At 30.6% G+C, this 25,429-nt stretch overlaps 1 protein-coding gene across 3 annotated transcripts in view; it reads right to left on the bottom strand.

Annotated features, from left to right (window-relative positions):
• LOC142334205 (uncharacterized) overlaps positions 1-25,429 on the bottom strand; it is a 141,390-nt gene that overhangs the window by 21,255 nt on the left and 94,706 nt on the right. For 2 of the 3 annotated variants that reach the window (XM_075382035.1, XM_075382033.1), the window contains one exon: positions 18,097-18,209. In XM_075382035.1, the coding sequence (XP_075238150.1) occupies positions 18,097-18,188 (92 nt within the window). In that variant the 5' untranslated portion in view covers positions 18,189-18,209. Of the gene's footprint in view, positions 1-18,096; positions 18,210-21,593; positions 21,796-21,933; positions 22,120-25,429 lie in introns of all 3 variants that reach the window. The other variant, XM_075382034.1, reaches the window with a different exon arrangement.

Below are 25,429 nucleotides of genomic sequence, written 5' to 3'. Positions count from 1 at the left end.
ACGATCAATTTACACAGTAGATGTAAATAACTACTTTGTTTTTATTTCTTTAAATATCTCAGATCTGTACGACATATAAATAAGTAGATTTTTTATGTAAAATTATGTTTTGAAAGCAGACTACTTTAAAGTATTAACGATTAAGTAAATAGGTTATTTGTACAATTAAATGTAGTAAATTTAAATTTTGAAAAACGTAAACAAAATAGTTATCGTTGATGTCGATTTAAGTAAAAATAAATCCGCCTAATGCTTCCATTAATTCTTAATAAGAAAATACTTAGATTGTCTCTTGACACGTATAAAGATATTAATTATTGACTCATATTTTTTACTTTATCTCAGTTTACTAGAGTAATTTTTGTAAAAGAGAAAAGTTATTATCCTTCAATTATAGAAGTTTTTAAAAATAAATTGCTATTATTTCTAAATTTAAGAAAAAATCATATTATAGAATGCGTGCATATTTTTCTGTAAGAATAAATTACTATCGTTAGCATTAGTACGATTTTTTTCGTAATAAAACTGCGTTACTTTAAGTAATTAACATTGTCCACCGGGTTTGTCTAGTGGTAAACGCGTCTTTGCAAATCAGGTGATTTCGAAGTCGAGAGTTCCAACGTTCAAATCCTAGTAAGGGCAGTTACTTTTATAAGGATTTGAATACTAGATCGTGAATGCCGGTGTTCTTTGTTGATTGGGTTTCAATTAAATACACATCTCAGAAATTGTTGACCTGAGACTTTACAAGACTTACACTCATGTCATCCTCATTCATTTTCTGAAATAATGCCTGACGGTGATTCCTGGAGGCGAAACAGGAGAAAAAAAAATAGCTAACATAGCCGGCCTCCGTGGCGGGAGTAGTAGCGTCTTGGCCTTTCATCCGGAGGTCCCGGGTTCGAATCCCAGTCAGGCATGGCATTTTTACACGCTACAAAAATTATCATTCATCTCATCCTCTGAAGCAATACCTAACGGTGGTCCCGGAGATAAAAAAAAAGTAGTTAATATTGCACTTGGATAAAAAATTATTTCAATTTTTGAAAAATAATTTTTCCCAAGTAGTTTGATAGCGTAACAATAATAAATCAAACATGCTAGTAACGGTGATTAGTTGCGTCTATACACTAGTTTACAGTAAGATAATCTTAAAAAGTTAAAAAACAAATTTCGCTAAAATTTCCGAATGCGAAACTAGATTGATAGTTTGAAATGATTCAATTATGGATCGTGGAATCGTTTAAACCTTGCATTAATTACGAATGATCAAGTAGAAATTAAAACAGAATGAATGGACAAAATTAACGAATAAACGTTTTCGTCATAAAGACGATTTATTTTTTCTGCAAAATGTAAAACTAAAGAATCAGACCTATCGTACCTTAATTATGAAGCTTTATACCTCACATTACCTGGATCGATATTAGAAAGCCCGATTAAGATTAGCACTTCTAATCTTGCTGACGGAATTAAAACGATCCTAGTGGAGTTTCTAGGGTGAATTTAACAATTTAGTAAATTAGGAATGTTCAATAAAATGGCTCGGTTTCGTTTAAGGTTAATAGCATCAAATTCTGTTCACAGACTTCATTATTCTAGACTTTTAGAACGTTTAGGTCTAATTCAGTAGAGCAATTTTTCAGACTGAACTTATTTCATCTTTCTCTATCCAAAACTAACTCTGAAAAATACTCATACCGAAGTTCAAGAATTGTAATAACTTTTAAAAAGCTATTACAAAAAAAATTCCCGTCGAACATACAATTTATGTGCAAAATCAACTTTTAAAAAAATGGACTAAAAATGTTTAATTTAATTTTTCTATTTAATTTTTTTAATTCTTTAAATTTCTTCTTTTAAAAACCTACCACAAATAAAACAAAAAAGGAGAATTAAGTAATTATCTGGCGCTGATTTCAAACAACTCAAATTTAAAAAAGAACTGAAATAGTATTATATTTATTATTACTGTGGTTTTTTTTTATTTTTATTTTTTTTTATTTTAATCGGATTCATTATTCTTAAAAGTTTATTTTATCTTGCATTATTACTTTTTGTTTTAACTTAAAACATGGATAGGCCAACAAAAATTTATGCTTATTCGAAAACAAGTCGTTCGCAAGAAAGACAAAGATGAAAGATTTTCGCCTTGATAAAAATAATAAAAGATGTACAGAAATGACGTAGAACCGTCAACTGAACATGAGGGGTCCATTTAGATAACGACTGAACGTACATAAGAGAAAAACATGCTGATCTAATTGTTGACATCCTCTCGATGAAGCCAGTTAAAAATTTCTTTTTACGTCAAAAAACGAACTTGGATCCGATAATAAACATTATATTCCTACCATAGCAATAATATAAATATTATAAATTATGTATATTTTGTTTTTCTTTTTTTTTTAATGATTATAGTTTTAATGACTATAAAGTTCCGTTAATGTTACCGATAGAACTTTTACATACTAGTGACTAATATCGTTTTGTAATTTGCGTTCATTAATTTCGAGTTATGTATTTCAACTTTATAGCACAAACTTAACGACCAAATATAAAAGAAACGTTGTACGTGTATAATATTTGAAATTTAATAGCAATTTGGCACAATATTTAGGGACTTTATTTCTGTCCGTTTGTAGTATTGTGTTAGTATTCTGATTCATATTATTCCTTAAGTACAGAAAAAATATTTAAGTGCTAAATAAACCTTAATTGAAGTAGAATAAACGAAATTCCTTAATGTTTTACTGCATAAGTGAATATAACGAGGCTATTTCTTCTAATATAACTCCATGTTTTCTACTCCTCTCTTCCTTTACTTGTAGCTAACACGATTAAGAAATACGATATAACAAGTGTTTTTAATTCAGAAGTTTGAATTAAGTTCTGTTTTACAAAAACATTACTTTACTTATCTTATGAATTTAAATATATTTATAAGATTAATGTATACGAGATAATTTATTTGAGATAATAAGCAGCGAATTATTCAATAATTAATTATTAATAAATTTAGTTTGGTATTAAATATAAATTTAATTTAAATAATAAAGGTAATAATAAAGGGATTTAACTTGATATTCCGTATTTAACTGATCTTCAAATTAGAAGACATCACATTTTTATCAAAACGCATAATTTTTCTATCACTTATTGCATTTCAATTCTTATTCGTATCTGTTTTGTTAGAATAATGACCAGCTTAGAGGTTTTAATTTGATAATTACGTATGAGAAATGAAGAGAAACAAAAAATATTTATTACTAGCTAATAACTAAGAAAATATATATACTAATCGCACTAAACTTCGATAAGTTTGAATATAAATACATTTAATTATAAATGAAAAATACCGAGAAGGGTCTTACTTTATTCCGCAACTGTTTTTCTAACGATCTTGGCAATTGTATTTCATTGCTGAAATGTGTGTCCAAAATACAGACCAAAATTTTAAGAAAATACCCTTCATTGACTACGTTTTAACTTATCACAAATTTACGTTCGTGTGTAGTTCTTACCCAATTTGAGTTTTTTTCATTTTTGATCCCAATTTTCTATTAGTTTTCGAATATTTCACTCAGGGGAGGATTAAACAAGTTCTTGCTTAGATCTGCACAAGGAGACCAAAGTTTTGTTATTTTATTTTATATAATTTTTTGCGCAAGAAATATATAAAACATAAATTAAAGGAGAAAACTAAAAGAGGTATATATCTTTTTCTTATTTAATATTAAAATATATTTTCTGTTTATAAGAAAATTGAATTGTTATTTAAATTATAACAAATTTAATTAATTACAAAATTAAATTATTATAACCGTAATTTGATGAAATAATTAAAAATAAGGAGTAGACCCTATACAAAAGCATCAAGTTTAAACTCATCACTTACCACTGTGACTCGGTGCATAAGCGCCTATGAAAAATTTACAGATACAAAATTAACATAACCTCAAAATCATATTATTTTGTCTGTTGTCGACCTCAAATTGAACGTAACTGAAGTACGACTGAAGCAATCTTATCAAATTTTTACACACAGAACTTGAGTTTCACTGCTACAGAATATCTAAATTTCAATAAAAGTGATACAGTAATTTTGAAGATTTTCGAGCCACAAGATTTTTAAATATTTTGGAACAATTGAACGAAACTGAAGAATGATTCGACCAATTGTCATCAAATTCTCTCATGTACAACTTCGGATACACCACTACAACATATTTAAATCTAAATGAGATTTATCAAGTAGTCACATTTTCGAGCCACAAATTATATATATAGGCCTTATATATATATGAAGGATGCAGCTGTGTCCTTCGTTCTTAATTTTCCTGGCAGTGGCGAATACAGTATGGAGAAGACGAAGACGATAGTGTTAAAATATTGCTGGATCAGCTTAGCTTGTTAAAAATTACTTTATATACAACATAATACAAGTATAACAACACATTATTAAAAGCATAATTTCCATTTGGTTTAGTCTCTTCTCTTCTTTTGTAAATTATTTCATTCTTATTGTAACAATGTTTATCTTTTTTCCAGTTTTTGATTAAAAAGTTGTTTTAGAAAATTGATGAAGCTTCTCTGTATAAATTATTTGTTTAGGCTGTCTATAGCGGTTATCGATTTTGTGTAGCCCAATAGCTTATAAAGGATATGTAATTTATGCTCAACTAAGCATGAATAACTTTAATATAAACTTTTTATATTTTTTCAAGAAAGTTAAAAAAAAGAAGTAGAAAACACAATACTTTATTATAAATAACATTGATCTGTGATAACACAACTAAATATCAATTTACTGAGTATGATGTAAATGAAAGGGAGAGTAAAAATATTTTGTTAGACCGCTATAATTTTTTGTGTTGCGTATTTTAAAGTAGGTAGTTTCATCGCAGCTTAAAAAAGTTGAAATACACTGCCACAATTCATCTTGTACTGTAATTTGATATTAGATGAAAGTATAAAGCATACAGTATTATTTTCATTTAATAGTAAATTATTTATCCTGAATTAAATAATTATATAAGTACTAATAAACAGGTTTTTTTACGTTGAATACTTTACTGGTTTGTTGCGGGACAAATATTTTAATAGATTACTGATTGCCGTTTATGTTTAGATTTCTATATTATATGTAGCGATTAAGATATTCTCAAATCGCGCAACCAAGTTGTTCATTCTTTTCATTACTTTTAATCTTCTGTAATCAAAACGTTTTTGTAATCTATTTTGAAACTACTACGATGAACGTTAAAAAAATATGCCAAACCGTATTCTGCACTATGTTACATGTTAAATAATTCAAAGGTCAGTTGGTAAGTTATTTTGATTTTTAGTTATTTTGCAGCCTACAGGTAATTTCAAAACATTAAGAACTTACCAGCAGACTGAGCTGACGATCAAACATCTTTTTAATTCTTACTCAACAGTTGAGATATATTTTTTTTCGAGCGATCTGTATCGATTTTTAAAAAGTAAATGAAAATAGAAAAATAAAGCGATCAACTTTGCAAAAGATAAAGCGAAAAAACTATCAAAGAGATTATGACAAAAAAAGATTTTGCGAATGACTTTTCATGTAGCTATTGCTCTTCGGTTCGATTTCAGAAAGATTCGTGAATTTTCTCTTCGCTTTATCATTCTTTTTGTGATTGAGAAAAAATGTCTATAATAATTTTATCCTGATAATCATTTAAAGAACATAAATAGTAATGTTATTGAGTATTTGATTATTTTATTCAATATCAACCGACACTCGTTCAATTAGGATGGCCTAAACATTAAATTTTTTGATCGCTAAAATACATGGTTCATGAAAACCAAACAACTAAAAGCCGAATCGCCTTGACTTTTAACAGTCTGAAACTGGATAATTAGTTATTAAGCACTAATGAATGTTTTATTTATGTTCTTACTAATTAGACGAAATTCATGAGAATTTTTCTGTGCAGATAAAAAAGACCGACAGTTTCTTTTCAAAGAAATAAAAAATATGCAATGCACTGTACTGATCGAGAAATAATGTTAGTACTTATCTACAACAGTGAGTTCATTGTGCAAGTGCGTAGTTTACATGCTACTTACACGGGGGTCAGTGTGTGGATGGATTATATTGTGCTCGTTATCTGCGTGTGTTTACACACACACACACACACACACACACACACACACACACACACACACACACACACACACACACACACACACACACACACACACACACACACACACACACACACACACAACACGCAGCATGTGGTCTAGAACTGTGTAAATCAATATTTTTTATACCTTAAAAACTAGGAAAAGTTCAACCATCTTAAAAACAAAAATAAATTCACAAATTCACTGCAGCACAAATTAATATCTTCCGTTATTAATAAATACAAGTTGGAAAAAGTGTCAGGGAAGGTAAACCTGCAGACATGAATTATGTTACACGATTTTGAAGCTTTTAAGAACCATATTGTTAAAAATGACATAAATTGTGTTGTCTTTAGGATTACAATATGAAAACCTCACTAGATCATTAGATACGATACTGCATGAAAAAGATAAAAATGTTCCTATGAATGTCGGAGAAGATTTTAACAAAATTAAACTAACCTGAAGCGTTGTTTATAATATCTTAGAATATTTAAGGTTTTCAGAAAATAAAAAAAATTCATGAAAATATTATTAATGGGAACTATTATATTTTGGAATTACTTGGGACCTATGACCGTATACCTGATTAAGTGATCGGTTTCATTGTTTTTAAATAACTGAAAAATTCACAAATACAACCGATCTTTTAAAAGAAAAAATTAAAATAAATACCAAAAAAACATACAAGAGAGAAATACAAGGATAAAAAAATACAAAGTGAACCAATCATTGAACGAAAGCTTTCGGTAACAATGAAATAGAATAAATCATCTAATGACAATGAGTCGAAATTCGAAGTTAGACTGCCGGTATGTTTTATTACAGATCAACACGGCTTGATAATCTCAAATATTAAATACGTGGATGATCCATGCAAAGTTGAAACGAAACCGATGGCAAAACTATCGATCCTGATTCGAAACAAATAATGTTAATGTTAGTAATTTATAAGAAGAAAAAAAGAACTGGTTGGAGTAACATAAATTAAAATACCAGTTTCAGAAGAAAAGTAATCATATTAAACACAACAAGAGCATGTAATTGGAAAAATGGGTTGAAAATCAACACTGAATAGTGAATAGTGGTGGAATGCAAATTTCCAAAAGGAACATCATCTCAGAAAAACTAAACTTAATACAACAACAACAGCCAAAGTTTGAAAATTTTGTATAAAAAAAATTAAAAAATTCAACTTGCTTCAGCAGTATGTAATTTACAACGTACATTAAAATTCTTGAAACGTATTTAAAAAAGAACAGGTCAATGTTTTATTCGAATACAAGATAATATATAGCTTTTCTAACCGATTCAAGAAGGACGCTATTGTAAAGTGCTGCCTGTAAAAACACTGATGAAGAAGCTACATATTAATTCGGCAAATTATTCCGGAAGGAAATTCTCGGGTACGTAGTAATTCTATAAATCATACCGGATGGAAATTTTCGGGTAGAAAGTCAGTAGATTTTTAAATATACGTCAAAATTACTTTGACCGCATTTTGTCAAACGCTCAAAAATTTAACAAGAATTATTATCAAAAATATCTGTGTGTTTCATTTTTCCCTTTCCTTACATGATTTTGTGAAAACCTTTCAGTAATTATGTGTATATTAATGATTTTTATTCTAAAATATGCTTTTGTTATTAATTTTATTATTAAGACAGTTTTTTATCACATGTATTTTATTAATCATAAATATTTTATTTAATGCAAACTATATAAAAGATTGTGAAAATTTTTAAAACTGTAGCAACATTTAACTTATGATAGTCTACGTACAAATGTATGAAATACCTTAGGCTTTAACTTGAATAATAAGAATTTCTCCACGATTTTTTGTATCTGATAAATGATAAACGGCAGACTTTTCAATTTCTCATTTGGAAACAAATGAAATCTAATTCTTATTAATGCTGCTGTTATTTATTACATCGAATAATAAGTAGTACAGGTAATCTTATATATTACATTTATCAAGGTTGATTCTGGTTCCGTCGCATAGAATAAATTAAAAAAATATGTATCATATTACGAACGTTTAACTCGCTCTTAGCTTATCCCAAATGCTCGTTGAGAAAGGAGGGAGTTTAGAAAGGAATAACCTCGCTCGCGTCCTTATATAATCTACCGGTAATGTGGAAACTAAACAGAATGCCTTGGATGCGGAACAGATAAAAACAGAAAAATTAACTGAAAAAGGGAAAAAAGCATTAAGTTTTTTAAAGCCGGAATAAGGAATTTTACTCTTAAACCACACTGTGGTTTAAGAGTAAAATTACTGAGGGGACTTACTGAGTCCCCTCAGTAAGTGAAAGGGACTGCTAAAATAAAGCATATTCGCAATAGAAGAAGTTAGATTGGCTGTGATCGGATTAATTGAAATTGTAGGGTAGATCTTTTTCAGTGAACGTCCTATTAAATACTGCATAGACTTCGAAATCAGGAATGAATTGAGCGGACCACTGCTTGTCTTTAATCCGGTGTTCGGGAGAAGTTATAAAAGTAGCCTATATGGAAATAATCTGATGTGTACACCACATGACTTCCTTGTACAACTATTAAATTACATATACACACTTTTTGGTGCACTGCATTTAAACTTATTTCATTTGAAAGTGAGATGCGATCCTCCAATTCTTTGATAAAGTGAACAGTTACACAATTGGATTGTGGTGGACACCACATTGCATCACATATCTGTGGTGTCCGTATCAGCATTTTTTATTAGTTTATATATTAATTTTGTTTCACCTCGCTCAAGTAGTTATGTGGTGTAAGTGAAAACGTGTAGGACTAGTAACCATAGACACGTCGGTTCAAATCTGACTTCATATACATATACTTTTTTAACTTTATTTTTTCTAATTTAAATATATTGATTTATTAATAAGATTAACTTCTGTAAAAAATGTTTGAATTAAAATGAAAAGTACATAAAATTTTATTTCACTAATAACTTCTGATTTTTTTTCATTTTTTTTATTTTTTTATTGTTATTACTGAATTATTATTTATTATAATTTTTTTTTATAATCAGAGGTTAATAATTATTAATAAATCAATATATTTAAATTAAAAAAATATATGTATTTGAAGTCGGATTCTAATGTATATGCCTTCCCCTTGTAAGATCCAAATATTTTATTAATTAAAATTTCATTTGGCTATAATTCTGAAACCAGTGAAAATAAATACCAACTAATAATATATCATTGAAAAGCTCTCATTGAGGGCTTATTACTACAGTTAAAAAAAGTCCAAAATCCAAGATTTTTGGATTTTTGGCTTTTTGAGACACTTTTGGTCCAGTCGATTGCAATCAATAGGAAGATGCACAACTAGATGTTAACAGTCCTAACTAAATAATTTCAGCATCCTACGAATAGTCGTTTTTGAGTTATGCGAGATACATACGCACATATGTACGTACAGACTCACGCCGAAACTAATCAAAATGGATATTTCCGTTGAAATCTGAAAACCGAAATTTTTCGCCATCGCAATACTTCCTTTACTTCATACAAAGAAGAAAAAAACAAGGTTTAGATTTAAGTAAGAGAGACAACGACGACTGAAATTTTTAAACTATATGTTATGAGCGGGAGGAAAAGGTTTGGTGTCTACGTAAGTAGAAAGGCTTTGTTGAGGACAGCAAAATGATTCAATTATTTATCAGACTTTGAAATTAAGTAACATGATCGTTTCAAAAGTTAATTAATATTTTCAATACGTATAAATGAACTAAACAATCTATACTGAAGCTGACTAAATTGTGCGTATTACAATATCTCTCTGCTGCAGGCATGAAACACAAAGATCTCTCGTGTTGATCTTGAGGTGAGTTTTAATTGTACTTTGAATTTGTTGAGTACCTTTTTTTGTGTAGTAATTAAATTAATCAAAGTATAGAAAAGGCTTCAGTTAAAGTTGTTTTATATTTATGTATTTCAGTTTTCTATTATGTTTTTAATCTTTATCTGCTGTTTTTAACCGACTTCATAAAAGGAGGAGGTTATCAATTCGACTGTATATTTTTTATGTATGTATGTTACGCAATATCTCCGACGTTAGTAAGCCGATTTTGATCATTTTTTTTTAATCGAAAGAGTATCCTTTCAGAATGATTCCATATAAATTTTAGCCAAATCCGATAATAATCTTAAGAAAAATATCAAAAAACCGAACTGCTCGATACCCTTAGCCGCTGACCGCTCATACCAGTATCGTGTTGTACTGTTCCCTGCACGACTAGGATATTGATAACAATCTATATTATCGTTTTTTATTCTCCATCGAAATATTCAAGCATTTCTTTCGCTATTTTTTTCCTTAAACAATTATTCCTTTTTTTTCTAGGCTACTTTCCTCTAAACACCATATAAATATTAAACCTACATTTAATATTTATATAAAATGGTGAAAAAGTGTATTATCCCTCATTGCAAAATTATAATATAAATATTATATTTTATATTTATTTATATTATGCGATAATAAATTCTATCCTGTCGTCATTGACATTTATGATAAAATCGCTGAGTTAAATAAACGCAACAGGGAGGTAGGTTTTTGCTGGATACCTAGCCACGTTGGAATTCTACGTAACGAAAGAGCAGATTCTGCTGCCAAGGAAGCGTGTATTCAGCCTCCTTTCACCACCCGAGTTAGTACCTTTGATTTTATCAATCATATAAAACAATCACTGCGAGCAAGGTGGCAAAGTGACTGAACGGCTACCGTCGATAATAAACTCCGACGGATTAAGGATTCAGTGTTGCCATGGGGCTCCTCGTGCAGAAACTCTCGTCGTGAGGAAGTGGTCCTCTGCCGGTTACGGTTGAGACATACGAGGATCACACACGAATACCTAATGTCAGGAGGAGACCCACCCATGTGCACACAATGCAACTGCCGCATGACTGTGCACCACATTCTCGTGGACTGCATATGTTATGCGGTGTTGCGTCGTCAGTTTAATATACCCGGAAACATCCGTGATGTCTTGTGCAACGATAGCGGGATTTTGGAACGGGTGTTTCTCTTTTTGCATAGTACCGGGTTACTGCAACGGATTTAATATGCTGATATATGTTTTTCTGTAAGGACAGTTTTTTGATAATTTTAACCTTTATTTTCAATTTGATTTTTGATTCTATGTATTTAATTTTGCTGTCCGGGGAGGGGATTTTTGCACAACCCATCGGGGTTAGGTAAGTTTTATATACTTTCTTTAATCTATTATTTTAATTTTTATATTTTATCAACTTTGCTGTGGTATTAGTTTTGAGTTTTATTTTGCCTTCTTAGCTTGTTTTAGTAAATTTTTATTATATGATTGGTATTAAGTTTACGCTTTGTATAGTTTACTATTTCCGAGTTATTTTACCCTTTTACTAATAGCTACTGGGCAATGATAACGCCCAGGCGTTTTTCCCCCACCAACACCAAAAAAATTAAAAAAAATTAATTCTAATTTTGCAATATTAAATAAATAGTCATATAACAAGGTCTCAGCCGACATCCATCCTGTATGAAGCGAGTTAAATATTATAATGTTGCAATAAATAATATTCTATAGTTATTATAAACACATTTTACGGGTACTCGCATATCTTGTCCAGAAGTCGTCCACTAGCAATAATGAAACCTATAAATTGGTAGATTACGCAACCTCATCATTTTTGTCAGAGCTTTTCCGTCATTTGGTCTATTTAATAACTTATTTGGGTCCAAATAAGGCAATGCCATCTATAGTTTTAACTCGACATAGCAACGCAAGAGCGACATAAATCTGCCCCTTGGCAAAATTTTTCTTACCGAGGTGTATCATTCATTACTTTGTCAAGAGTTGTACCCTGCAGTTTGTGAACGGTTACAGCCCATTTTAATATTAGAGGTAGCATTCTGCGCTTAACATCTCCGCATCCCTTTGTCGCTTGGAATGTTGTACTGGTGAAATTGTGAAACTGGTGAAATGGTTACGCAACTATTAACATCTCTCATTCTAAGACCAATAGTCTCGTCATCAAATATTATCAGTACAGCTTCCAGTAACTCTCCTTCCTCGTAAATCAAGCCGAGGCGGTGAGGACATTGCTCTTGCGTTTCGTTTGAGAAACGTTTGTCTATAAAACCGACACGATGAGCACGACTCTAGACATTTACTCCGTAAGAATCGACTGTTGTACTTTCTCCATTGTGAGAGTCTATATTTTCATTGTTGAGAAGTCTCTACGAAAATATTTACAGTATTTCTTTTTCTATTTTTCCTTAAACGATCATTTCTTTTTTGGCAACTTTCCTTTAAACGTCGCTCTCTCATTTGAGTGCGCGTTTAGTAGCCTACCCATATTTTAATTATGTAATAATATATATATATATTAAATATAACATATATAGTATATTACAGTTGTAATATATATATATATAAATAATATAATTTAAAAAATAAATACCGACTACAAATAATAATAGTACTAAAAAGTTATAAATAATTATATTTTTATTTGCTAACTAAATTAAAATATTTACAAGTAACTACTTTTAAAGTTGGTGCTAGCCAACAAAAGTTAAACAAAAAAATAACCTCTGATCTATATGTTATAAATCCTACTTCAACAAAATTGGTTATAAGTGTTTTACTACAATCAAAATGAGATCTACAATAATAAAATGTAGCAATAAAATCCGACATATAAAAATATGAAATAAGAATACTTTGTAGTTGTTTCGGTACATATATTATCACCAAGTATAGTATATGCTCTGGAGATCCCATTTTAAATCCGGGAATCCCGTTTAGCAGCCTAGTTGTGGGTTGAGGAACTAACTTTTCGTAACTATGTTTAACTCGTGTTGCCTGGCACAGACTTCAAAAATAGTTATTTGTTGTAAATATTTTTACTTTAGTTAATAAATAAAAATATAATTATTTATAACTTTTTAGTACTATTGTTTTTTTAAGTATGTTTTTATTTTTATTTTTTAAATTATTTTATTTCATATCACTTTATATTATTATTATTATGTTTTAATTTCTTAATTTTATTTTTTATATTTCATAGATTACATGTTCATTAGAGCTTGATAAGATTAAGTTAATGGCCTTTTAAGTTTCCTCCACTCGAATAAGAGTTTACTTTTTGAATAATAAGAATTATAAGCCACAGGGAGTCATTATTACTTCAGAAATCCTTAGGTGGGTAACAACCTAAAAAGAGTTGGGAAGTACTGGCGTAAAGCTTACATTTTTTGTTGTAGTTTTATTTATTTTTTTTTTTTATTTCGGAACGCAGACGAGTTGTAATATGTTAGTGATTTTATAGTCCTTTTCTATTATTATTATTTTTTTAAATTTATTGTGTTCTGGGTGAAGTTTACAGATTAGTCTCTTAATTTTTAATTTTATTATAAAATATACAATAAAATATGTAAGTTACAAAAAATATAGCATACTTATTGGTGTACAGTATCTTTCTATATCACACTGAATGAATGATGATGCATAGTTAATAATACTAGAAAATGAAAAAAGATATAGCATCTGTTTTGAAGCATCTTCTGTTTGATGCAATTACTCTTTTGAAAATAAGTTTTAAATCATAATTATCAACTGATAACAATAAACTATTTTCAGCTTAAAATGAGGTTATAAAATATAGGTAATAAAATTAAAAAAAGTAAATTTTATTTCATTTCTACAATTATTTAATTTATCGTTAGTTGGTAAATCGATTTCAATTATTTAAAAAGCGATGAAGGAACAGAAATGTTATGATTCCATTTTGGTCAACCGACTTCAAAAGAAAGAAGAAGCAATTTTGTTCTCAACTGCTCTATACGTAATCTTTACGTTCAATTTTTACCCTATATCAAACTGTCCGATTCAATGATTTATTTTGTAGATAAATTTTCTCTTGTGGCACTTTTAATTTTTTATCCTCGACGTTTTTATAAAATCGATCGTCATAGTTTAAGGAATGTATAATCTGATGTCATTCTTGTATACAAAGCATTTTCCCGCAAAAATTCAAGAAAACTATTTGTTAGAAAACGTAGCTTGTATTCCAATCTCCAACGTTTTATACTCACAATATTTCCTAAATTTTACACGCATGTGTGACTTTTTACAGAAAAACCATTTTTTCACTATTTTCTTTTAAGTAAAATGCAACTAAACTGTTTTCGTAAAGAACGGATGAAGAAGTTTACTTAATTAAAGTTTTTAAGGATACTGATGTTATTAAATAGACAAATTTCAATACAAACGGTACCGGAGGCAAATCAGTGGAACTCATTTGAAAATTGGTCAACAAAAAATAAAATTCATTTTATAGAGGAAGGGTTGGCTTTTAATCCTGTTTATTATATTTTTATATTAATTATTGTTATTATTTTTTTTTTTAATTCAAAAGAAATGTTTTGAAACAATTATTTTTGGATCGTGAGCCCATTTCTTCATAGATATACTCATAAAAATTTCTTAAATGAAAAATTCTTTGATGATAATAATTTCGCTAAATGGTCTCTTTACCGTTTAATAATGTAGGAAATAATATATAATTTCCTGATTTTCATGAAATCCTCTTTTAAAACTTCCGTTATATTTGTTCATTATAGATGTTTAATTTTATAGGCTAAACAAAATATAGAAACAATTGTCGGATGGAAAATAAAATATTTGTGAAGTATGTAAATTAAATTTAAAACAATGTAAGTTTAATTTTTTCGATAGAAAATCATAAAATCTTTCAAAATAGGTACCGTTCTAAAAGACGTGCAGTGAGTAGACGTCGTAATACGAGACAGACCACAAGCGGTTAGACAACCCCGACCTCATCATTTGCAATTAAGAGTTTTTATTAAAACGTGAGAGAAAAGAAACGTGAGAGAGAAAAGTATGGAAAAGAACTTTTTCCATACTTTTAAGTTCATTACCCGTGCTTTATCATATTTGGTATCCTCTTTTATTCTTAACATCATTCATAATGGTATTAGCTATTATTAATTATCAAGATCAAGGTTATCGAGATTTTATCAATGTTTCAGTAGCGTATACCTCACATCAGTGTAAAGATTGGTTTATATTATATTCTGTCTTCAGTTTTATGGAATAATAAAAATTTATTAATTTCACGATTTAATGAGTAATAAGATTTCAATTTTTCTAATTTAATAAATTTGTTGAAGTTTTTTTCCTTACTTTGGCATTAGGAACAAGCTAATTACTTGGACAGTTAGTACGAAGCAACGGTACTATTTCAAAATCATGTCTTTGCGTTAAAGCTTCATTGCTTAAAAATATTTATCAATCTGATAAGGGAAGTAAGATGGAAATTGTTATGCAATGATCTGTTTAAACATTTTAAAGATATTGCTATACCAAAGACTTTGGTATAGCAATATCACGGTTAAATCCAACTGAATTTAGAAAATGAACTGTTATGTTTAAAAACGAATTTTAGTTTAAGAAAATACGTAAGAGACTGTTAATTTTTTTAGGTTAGTATTTAGCAATAAATCGGGAAGGATTGACAATTTATCTAGTAAACTGATGAGAGTAGTGTTTGTAAGCCCTAGAATATTATTAAGAAACTCATTTTACAAGATTATTACTGAAAAAAAATATACCAATAGTTTGTGAGAAGGTCGGCTGGCACCGATTTATAAAAACAGGAAAAGTAGGAAATCCGGAAATACAGGGATTCATAGATAACAAGTTCCAAGCAGTTCTAAATTGTTAATTCAGCTTGTATTTATAAAGAAGGAAGGTTCCAAAGAACCACTACCGTAGTTAATTTTTTTTTTTTTTTTTTAATACAGTAGCGTAAGATTCTCCTTTTTTATATAAAAAAGTAATAAAACTGATTTTTTTTTTAATTGAGATGAAAAATACCGTTTGCTAGGATTATTCAGAATTAACTACGGTACAAGCTGTTGACTAAACGTTTATCATGTCAAATGCTTAACCTTTAGCAAATGTTTAATGAAGAAGTAATTTTACGTTTAAAAAAGATTTTATCTGATAAAATTAAACTTAGGCTTACTTATGTAAGTAAACAACTCTATTTTATTTTGCTGGTTTGTTTCACAGTTTCTTTGTTATTTTTTTATGTGATTGATAATTTTTTATTTTATTTTTGTTTTAAAACGTTTTTTCTCTTAATTTTCCTACAGCCGTGAATAATACCGTTGTAAAATGACGCTAATATAAACGCGTAATGAAGTTTACAACTTCAATGAACGCTACAATGAAGTTGTAAACTTCTTACGCGTTTCAAATTTTGGATTGTGAAGATTAAAACGAAGTTTAACAGAGAGCTGTTGAGTCTCATCTGTTAACATAGGTTTAGTTTCCGCGGTCACTTATATTTTTTCTCGAGCTAGGGGAAGTGGTGGTTGATGCCCGTCTAGTAGGGGAAGGTCAAACTAAACCGGCATATTCGTTGTTTTAAGGGCTATGAGAATCGAGCTAAAGATGAATTTTGTCATACCCCGGGTTCATAACTGATGTCCGGTTTCATACCTGGACATTTGGCACCCAAACATTCTTTCAAGGAATATTTTCAGCCATCTGTTAAATAATCGTATACGCTGATTAATAGTAAATATTACAAAAAAAAAAAAATATTCCTAAATGTTTATCTAAATTTAAAAAAATTTATTTTCATTTTGACTAATTAAAATTTTAATCAATTCACGTGATATTTGTCGGTTTTTGGGAATTGTCAGTAAATTCACGCTATAATAGAGAATAGAAATTGGATAATTCATAACATCAATATATTTTGTCTTATGATTTTCTAACATTACTATGGTGTTTAAAAATATTTTTATATTTTTCAATTTTTGTTAGAAAAGTTGTAAAATTATTGTTTATAGAATATTTTTAAACGAAATACATTTGTGACTTATTTAATTTATGGACACATTAAACCCTGGCCAAATTTTCTGAATTTTTAATCAGAAAAATAAAATCTTACCTTTGCTCGTCTGATTTACTGAATCTGGGAAAGATATTTGTACTCTAAAGCCATGTGGAAAGTCAGATTAACAATGGATACGGCGGGGTATTGTATTAGAGATCGTTTGTATAAAATACATTAATGTAAATACTGTATTATCAAATAACATTAGTGTTATTTATTTATTCTTTTTGACAGTTAGATATTTTGGCCGTTTACAATTTAATTTAGGAAGGTTAAACCTACAACGTCAGCCAATGCAGGCTCTCTCAGTGTTGATGATAAAGAAGTGCATTTCTCTTTCTGCATCAAAATGTTGGAAACGTTTCAGATTAAAAGGTTTGGGGGAATCATTTTTAAACTACGGACCAACTTAATATGTTTATGTGTACGGGGCTGTAAATCGCTAAGTGTGAAAAAGTGTAAAATTGCTGATACTTCAATTTTATAAAGTTTACATCTACTGACAAGAAGGCTGTCCGTTCCACCACCAAAACGAAGAACTTCAACAGAAAATTGCCAAAACCGAGATGCGCTGGCCGCCCCGTCACATATTTAACTTTAATGACTCCTTCTTACGAGAATTCCTAAAACATATTTATTGTTTTTGTCCTCCCACTCGCAGCTGATTAGTGAAATTTTGAAATCTTATCATCGGTAGGGCATCAGCAATCTATCGAAATATTCTTGCAAATTTTTCGTACGATCAAAACAGTGTAATATCTAGATAACCGCTATAGCTGCGTAGGTGGATATGTTGCACGACTGTGAGACATAAAACAGATCTAGAAAACTTACTATCATTTTAACATAATAGGATTTATAATCCTTTTCATTACTCTGTAGTAAAAATTCTTTAATGTTTTACAGATCTATGAATGATACGATATTATTTTGCAATTTTATAATCAAACAATTTATTTCTTAGAGGTACTAGACCGGCAATAAGTCGTTTAGCTTAGAATTAACTTACGTAACTCCTTTAGCCGCAGTTTGAACAGCAGCTGCTAGCAATAAAATTAATAAAATTGGTAGAAACAAAACGGCGCTGCAGCACGGCTTCATTTTGTACCGGTAGTCAGACGCCTGTGAACAAATTAAAGGTAAATTATTTTTTTATGTTACATTACTAAAGGTAAATAGTATGATATGAAACACAATTATGATAATAATATATTAGAATGATATATACAATATTCATAATCGTGCAAAAATATAAATTCCAGATCAAAAGTTCCAATATAAATCAGAATAAACAAAATGTAATAATACTCGTAATTAAGAATACATACTAAAGGTATCATTTAAAATGGATTTTTATTACGACTAACGTTTTTTTGTTAACGTTAATTTTATTATTGTAATGTTTTTAATATTACTATTTTTATACACTTTGCATAAGTGCGGTTTAGGTTTATAATCATCGTCGGATAATTTAATATTTTTTCTCCAAGGATTCCACAATTTTTCTCTACTTAAAAAACAACACTGACGTATATTTTTCAAAAATTGTGAAATTAAAACTTGTATAATACATAAACTCATTAAGATCAGACTGCAAGCCTAAAAACTAAATTAATTTAATGTAATTTTTTCTTCTCCGGCTTATCTGTTTCTATTCCTGTACCAATTTATTGTTATTATTTTTTAATACTAAGCGTTCATACACATCTCTTCCGTTTCTATTTCTGTTTGAGCTGAAAATTTTATTAATTTTTTCAAGAAACTTATGTTTGTCTTTTGAAAACTGAAAAGTCAGTTCAATTTGCTTACAAAAATCTCATTTAGATAAGCATTCCTGTGTTTTTTTATCTTTCTATTATTTATAACTATATCGTCTAATATATACTATTATTGCTATTTATGTCATACCTTTATTATTAACTTGAATATGGTCAAATCGATAATACTTTTCTTCGGTTCAACAGACTGAAAATAAAAGCTTTTTGATTGCGTTATCGGATGAATAATTTGATCCAATAACGATAATTTTTATTATTTTTATAGTTTTATAGACTTTATTTTTACTGAAACCATTCGTCGTGGAGATAAAACCCCATGTAATTTTAAATTAGATATCCATGTAGGTGTTTCCTTGCGGTAGAGAGAGCTAAATTTTACATTAACAATTTATTTTCAACGTATCTGTGACCAGTGTAAAAAAATTAGTTTTTTAGATTTAATAATTATGAAATTTTGCAGTAAATTAACGTTTCACAAAGAAATAAGAATAAATGAATGTTCTGTTTTACTGCAGCTCAAACATTTTTTTGAATTAAAAAAGAGTTCGATGAGCTGTAAAGAAGAATCACAATCCACTGAAAGGAAATAACATAAATGTCGGTGGAACATTCGGTTCATAGAGGATTTAATATTGTAATATTATCTTTTACTGTCTAATGCAGAAACGGGATTGAATTGTAATTATATTTATTTTATAAAATTATTTGTTAAAAATTTATTCGAAAATCCCAAAATCTGAATGTACTACAGTGAAAAAAAAATAACCACAACTTTGTCCAAACTTTTCAAGACATTCATAAAAAATGAATGGCACCACATAGGTATATATTTATTATACAGTAATTATTTTACCATAAATTTCACTTCCGACCTAGAAAAAACATTTACTTAAGAGTTCTAAGATTAAGACTGATTCATGATTGCATCAATAAATTTTTTGTTTCAGTAGTTCGGTTCCTCCCGGGGAAATTCAATTTATGTAAAACTGATTACGACAGTTAAACACAGAGTGAAGTTTTATAAAAAGCCGATTTCACTTTATACCCCTATGTAATTATAAATTAATTATTTTTACTAATAAATTTTTAATACTGCACTTTTTGTGTAAGTAAAATTTACTCAAAGAAATTGTTCATTCGGTTGAGATAACAGCTGACATAGCATTTGTCTCTGGTTACATTCTAGAAATATCTTTCTTACTACCTTTTTTAGTAGATCTATCGATTCATTTCTACTTCTTTAAAAAAATACGATCGTAAATCCAAGACAAGAGAGTTTTAAAATTCAAAAATAAGATCTTTGAATAAAATATTGTTCGGGTTCGCCATTTTACTTTGTGAACTTGATGAGGTACTTGAGTAGTACGGAAATAAGCGTCCAGTGCCCGGAAGTGACGTCACAAGATGACACCGAGGACAAAATGGCAGCCGGAAATTAGCCAAGATGGTATTTTCCAAGATGGTGAATGAAAGTGACATCACGAAATGGCGGTTTTTTCCAAGATAACGTCCAAAAATTGGCGTGTTCTTCCCCCGTAACCCCTTCCACTACACCTAGCACTTTTACTGCACCACCTGGACTTTTCCATCATCCTTAAAAATTACGACAGAAAGTGGGCGTGGTCGTTTTCCCCTCTTACTCTCCCTATCTACTCCCGCCAATCATCTTTGATCCGCCATCTTGGAAATTCCTTTTTCACTCAAGGTGGTGCAAACCAAATTTAATTTTCTAGACTTTAAATATTAATGATTTATTTTATTTAAGTAATGTAATACTTAAAAACTTGGTAGCACATCAGCTTATTTATTCTCCGGCTTGTGACGCATTGAGCGCTAGCGTAATCCACCAATTCGCTCAGAGTGTTCCCAACCAACTTATTTTTTTAGAATTTAAAGATTAATTAATTAATTTATTTGATTAATGTAGTATTTCAGAGGTTGGATGCACATCAGCTGTTGTTATCATCTGCTAGAATAAAACGAATAATATGTTAGATGAAAAAAAGATAAAGATGGTGTGGCTACTTAAAAAAAGTCTAAAGAAAAATTGAATAAAATGTAGCCGTACCACCAGGTTGACCCTGGTCGTCGTAGCCGCGACATCGGGAGGAGTCATTCGTCTCTCCTGGAGGTCCTCTTTGTGACACGTTACAATGGGAGGTGGTGATCGCGCGATCGTGTGCGTGTGTACGTCAGAAAAGTGGACCAGCAGGCGATGTTAACGGTGAGAGTGTCGGCGCGCGACTGAAGAATGGCGGACAAACGCGACCTGACAGTGTATCGTTGTCAATGGATTACGCACGCAAAGATAACAGCCAATCTCATCGCTACACTTTGAACCTGCGCGTGTGCACCAGTCAGTCCGTTACTGATATGCGCGCGCAAAATTTCGCACTCTTATAACGCCACGCCACCGAAAGATTGAGCTTACGCGATTGCGCGCGTGCGAATGTCTACGGAGCGGCCCGACGAGCGATGTTTTCGGCGCGTGACTGACTATCTGACCTTTCCGCCGGAGAGATGTATTATGCTGTCTGCGCAGGGTTGATCGTAGAGATATGCTAGCACGCACCAGAGGAAATATTTTTGATCATTTGGATTTTTTATAATAATTATTGCCTCTCTCCTAGCAAGTTTTTTGGTGTCGCTATGAATGTGTTTGAGGCACCGTATAGAAGGCGTTAGCGAACAATGTTTAAATCGCTGTAAATGATTTTGTTCATTTTACCTACACACTACCGTTACGAATGAACTTTGACAGTGTCTCGATGATTTTTTCCACGGATTCTATCCATAACCCTTCGATTACATCGTCGTTGTATCATCCAAATATATCTCCATTCTAGTTTTCCCATGCAAAAATAGGTTGGTGAATGTCGTCTTTACTTAGTCTTCAAGATGAGTCTTCTTCATCAGTTGCAGCAACGTACCTACAGAAACAAAGACTAATATTAGTACTTATGCAAATATAAACTGACTATTTTCATTATAGCTCAAAACTAAATTGTAAAATTAAATATTAGCATACACAAAGAACAATAACCTAAAATTAACATTTGTATAATTACCATTTTTTGTTGCCGTCAAAAGGCCTGCCTTTTTCCTTCAAACGGTTCAGGATCTTTTTATGGTTCCGCATAAGAGTTGAAAGGAGGTATACTTCCTCAAAGTCAGATAAGTCCCATCAAAGACGGACGATGTTGTTGTTTATTGCACGGGAAACTACCGGTAATGCCACTTTTTGATGATGATACCTAGAACAAATTAAAATAAGATTTCGTTATTAAATAGGCTATTTATAAGATACTGGGTGTGGAAAAGTTATACTATCATTGAATACTTTGGTTTAGAATGATATATCAATATATAAAGAATGATGTAAACTGACATTGATATGAAGTGTTGACGATGTAAAATAACATCTATACGATATATAGTAATAGTATGCGTTTATACCAACCTCAATTAAATTTATATTTTAATAACTTATTTTAAAAATGGTAATTATCTTCGGTTTTATTGTTTGTTTAGCATTATATAAGAAAATATTTTCTTATTATTTATAATGCACTCTTTTATTTTATTATTTATTCATTTATTTTATTATTATTATCTATACTTATTTGTTTGAAAATCATACAACCATACCATATAATCACACATACATTTTAGGTTAGGTAATTTCTAGGAAAAATATCTTTAAAATTGCCTTTCCAATTAAGATGATGATAAAACTAGACGAAAGAATTAATTACAATTTGTATCAACTAAAGACACAATATACCTACTTTTTTAACGTTAAGATAACGCAATGTTACCTCTTCACAAGTTGGAGAAGAAATGAAGTGTGCATGCATTATATAACGTAACAAAAACGTATGGGGGTATTTAATAAAGTTTAAATGCACAACCGAAAAGGCTTGCGCGCGCGCAATCCTTGTGTGTGTGTGTGTGTGTGTGTAACTAATAAATTATAATATTGCTTAGCTTGACTGCTTTTCTATAACATATGTGTGTGTGTGTGTGTGTGTGTGTGTGTGTATGTGTGTGTGTGTGTGTGGGTGTGGGTGTGTGTGTGGGTGGATGGGTGGGTGTGTGTTTAGCCGTGAAGGTCGTAGATAACGATGTGTAATTTATTTTGTGAAACAGTAGTGCGATAACAGTGTAGAAGTTTTTACGGCAAATATCTGGTGGACTGTAAGCGACACGGTGCACAACAAATAAGGATGCCCGATCCCAGTAAAGTAAAGGAATGTGTGATGAAGTTTAGAGACTACTTGTCCACACTTCGAGTTCCTTATGTGGTATATGTAAATTTGTACACCCAATGGACACTGCCACCCCTTAACAAAATACTAATTATATTGATAAGGTAGCCTAACATCTTCCTTCCGATTACGCTTACATAATCGTCGATGAGGAAGAGCAATTTGCGATGTTCTTGTTGTCTACCGTGCGAACACTAGTGATGAGAATATTGATGAAAAAATTCTGGATGAATTGCTTTATCACGCAGATAGATTGCAAAAAGTATGGTCACCGAAAAACCGAAGGTGATGATTTCCGAAGACACTGAAGGATTTAAAAGAGCTACCGAGCGTTTTCTACGTCATTGTGTGTTGAAAGACGATCGGGTACGTTCACTCGCATCTCACAGAATGGTTTTTCGCGCCTGCCATAATTAGTGCAATTTAAATTGTAAGCGCACAGAGCATATTCCAGCATTACTTCTTATCTTCGCGTTTAGGATAGCCATCACATAGTTCAAACTCTGGGAAAATACAGGTCAACACAAAAGTAAACTCTATCGCCAACATATTCGAGCGATTGAAGTCACTGTCCATCTACCCGTTGAGGTTTTTGTACTCTTTACAGTTTTTTCATCATATTTAAAAACCTGTGAACAACTAGTAAAAAACTCACGATTAAGACGGCGTTATTAAGACTCACTTCAAATTTCCAACATCCTGAAAAGAGGGATTGCTTAATCCGTAAAAGCACCTATGAATACATAACCGATGTAGAAAGGTTTTTTCGAAACCCAGCTTCCACTTCAAATAGCATTCTATAGTCGCTAAGAAGAGAGCTCATAAAGAACGTAGAATATGTCAATGCTCAACATGGGTAAAATACGTTGACTATAGGACGTTAGGCGATTACCACAATTTATCGTAGTGATGCATTATTGCTGGCGGACTTCTTTGAGAATTTCCAAAGTACGTCCATGCAATACTATAGTTTGGATCCCTGTAACTTTTACTCCAAAGTCCACTTCACTTGGAATGCCATGTTAAAATTTACCCGTCAAAAACTTGAACTGTTGACTGACAAGATATACACCTGTTTGTGAAGAAAGGTACACGTTGTGGAGTAGGAATGATCTCAAACAGGTACGCCAAGGCGAACGACTCAATTATTCCAGATCATTATTTTCCATAAAAACCCACTTCCGAGGTACAATATTAATATTTTATTAACATGTACGAGACAGCCATGGTTAAGTCGTTACCCTATGCAAATTTTAGATAGTTGAGTAAAGGAGATTGACAATCTTGATATTACACAGTAGAAGATCGTGGTGAAAAGAGCTATATCTTGGAAGTGGATCTTGAGTATCCAAAAGAATTACATGATCGTCACAAAGACTACTACCTTTGCACCGAACGTAAAATACCGACTGACGAGACTTTTTATTTCGTGATTTGAAAAATGTAGAGTTTTGTTTCCTATCAAAAACGAATGACATTGTATGACAAAGAACGATATATATTGCACTTTAGGAAACTTAAACTGTACACCTGACTTGGATTGAAACTGAAAAACATTCACAGAGTTCTGGAATTTTCCCAGTCGCCTGACTAAAACCGTACATCAATTTCGATACTGCAAAACGAGAAAAAGCACGAAAGAATTTTTGAACGTTTTTAAGTTGATAATGCGGTGAACGGTAAATTCTTAGAAAATGTACGAAACAGAATAGACTTCCAACTGATTACTAACGAACGTAAATTAGACAAGGTGATTGCAAAATAAAGAGTTTTGGCTTGGTATAACTATAACACGCAGGTTATCGGGGTAAGTTTAAAGAAAACGTACCCCGAGATATTTCTTAATCGTTCTACATTGGATTCACCGTATTAAACATTAGTAAAATTATTATTTACCAATTCCATCATGATTACATAGTGGAAAAGTACGCGGTCATAGCATAAAGCTTCTAATGACCGATACGGATAGTTTAATGTATATCATGACTGATAAACTGTTAAAGTTAACAACGATATTCTTCATGATATTGATTAATTCGATACTTCGAATTACCCTGCAATTCGATTACCCCTGCAATCATAGAAGTTTTAGTTATACCAATAAGAAATGACTTCGTAAATTCAAACATGAAATGAATGGGAAAGCTGTTCTTGAAATTATAGGACTTCGTGCCAAGATATATAGCATTCACGATTTCAATAAGAATGAGAAAAATGTAATACAAAGTATTCCTAATAATTACTAAAGATCTTAGGCATGATCTTTACAAAAAAAGTCTTTTTCATGATTCCGTTT

Source organism: Lycorma delicatula, chromosome 1, assembly GCF_047948215.1.
Source record: "Lycorma delicatula isolate Av1 chromosome 1, ASM4794821v1, whole genome shotgun sequence".
Taxonomy (NCBI): domain Eukaryota; kingdom Metazoa; phylum Arthropoda; class Insecta; order Hemiptera; family Fulgoridae; genus Lycorma; species Lycorma delicatula.
The sequence above is the reverse complement of the archived record's forward strand: the minus strand, read 5'-3'. Positions and strand labels throughout refer to the sequence as shown.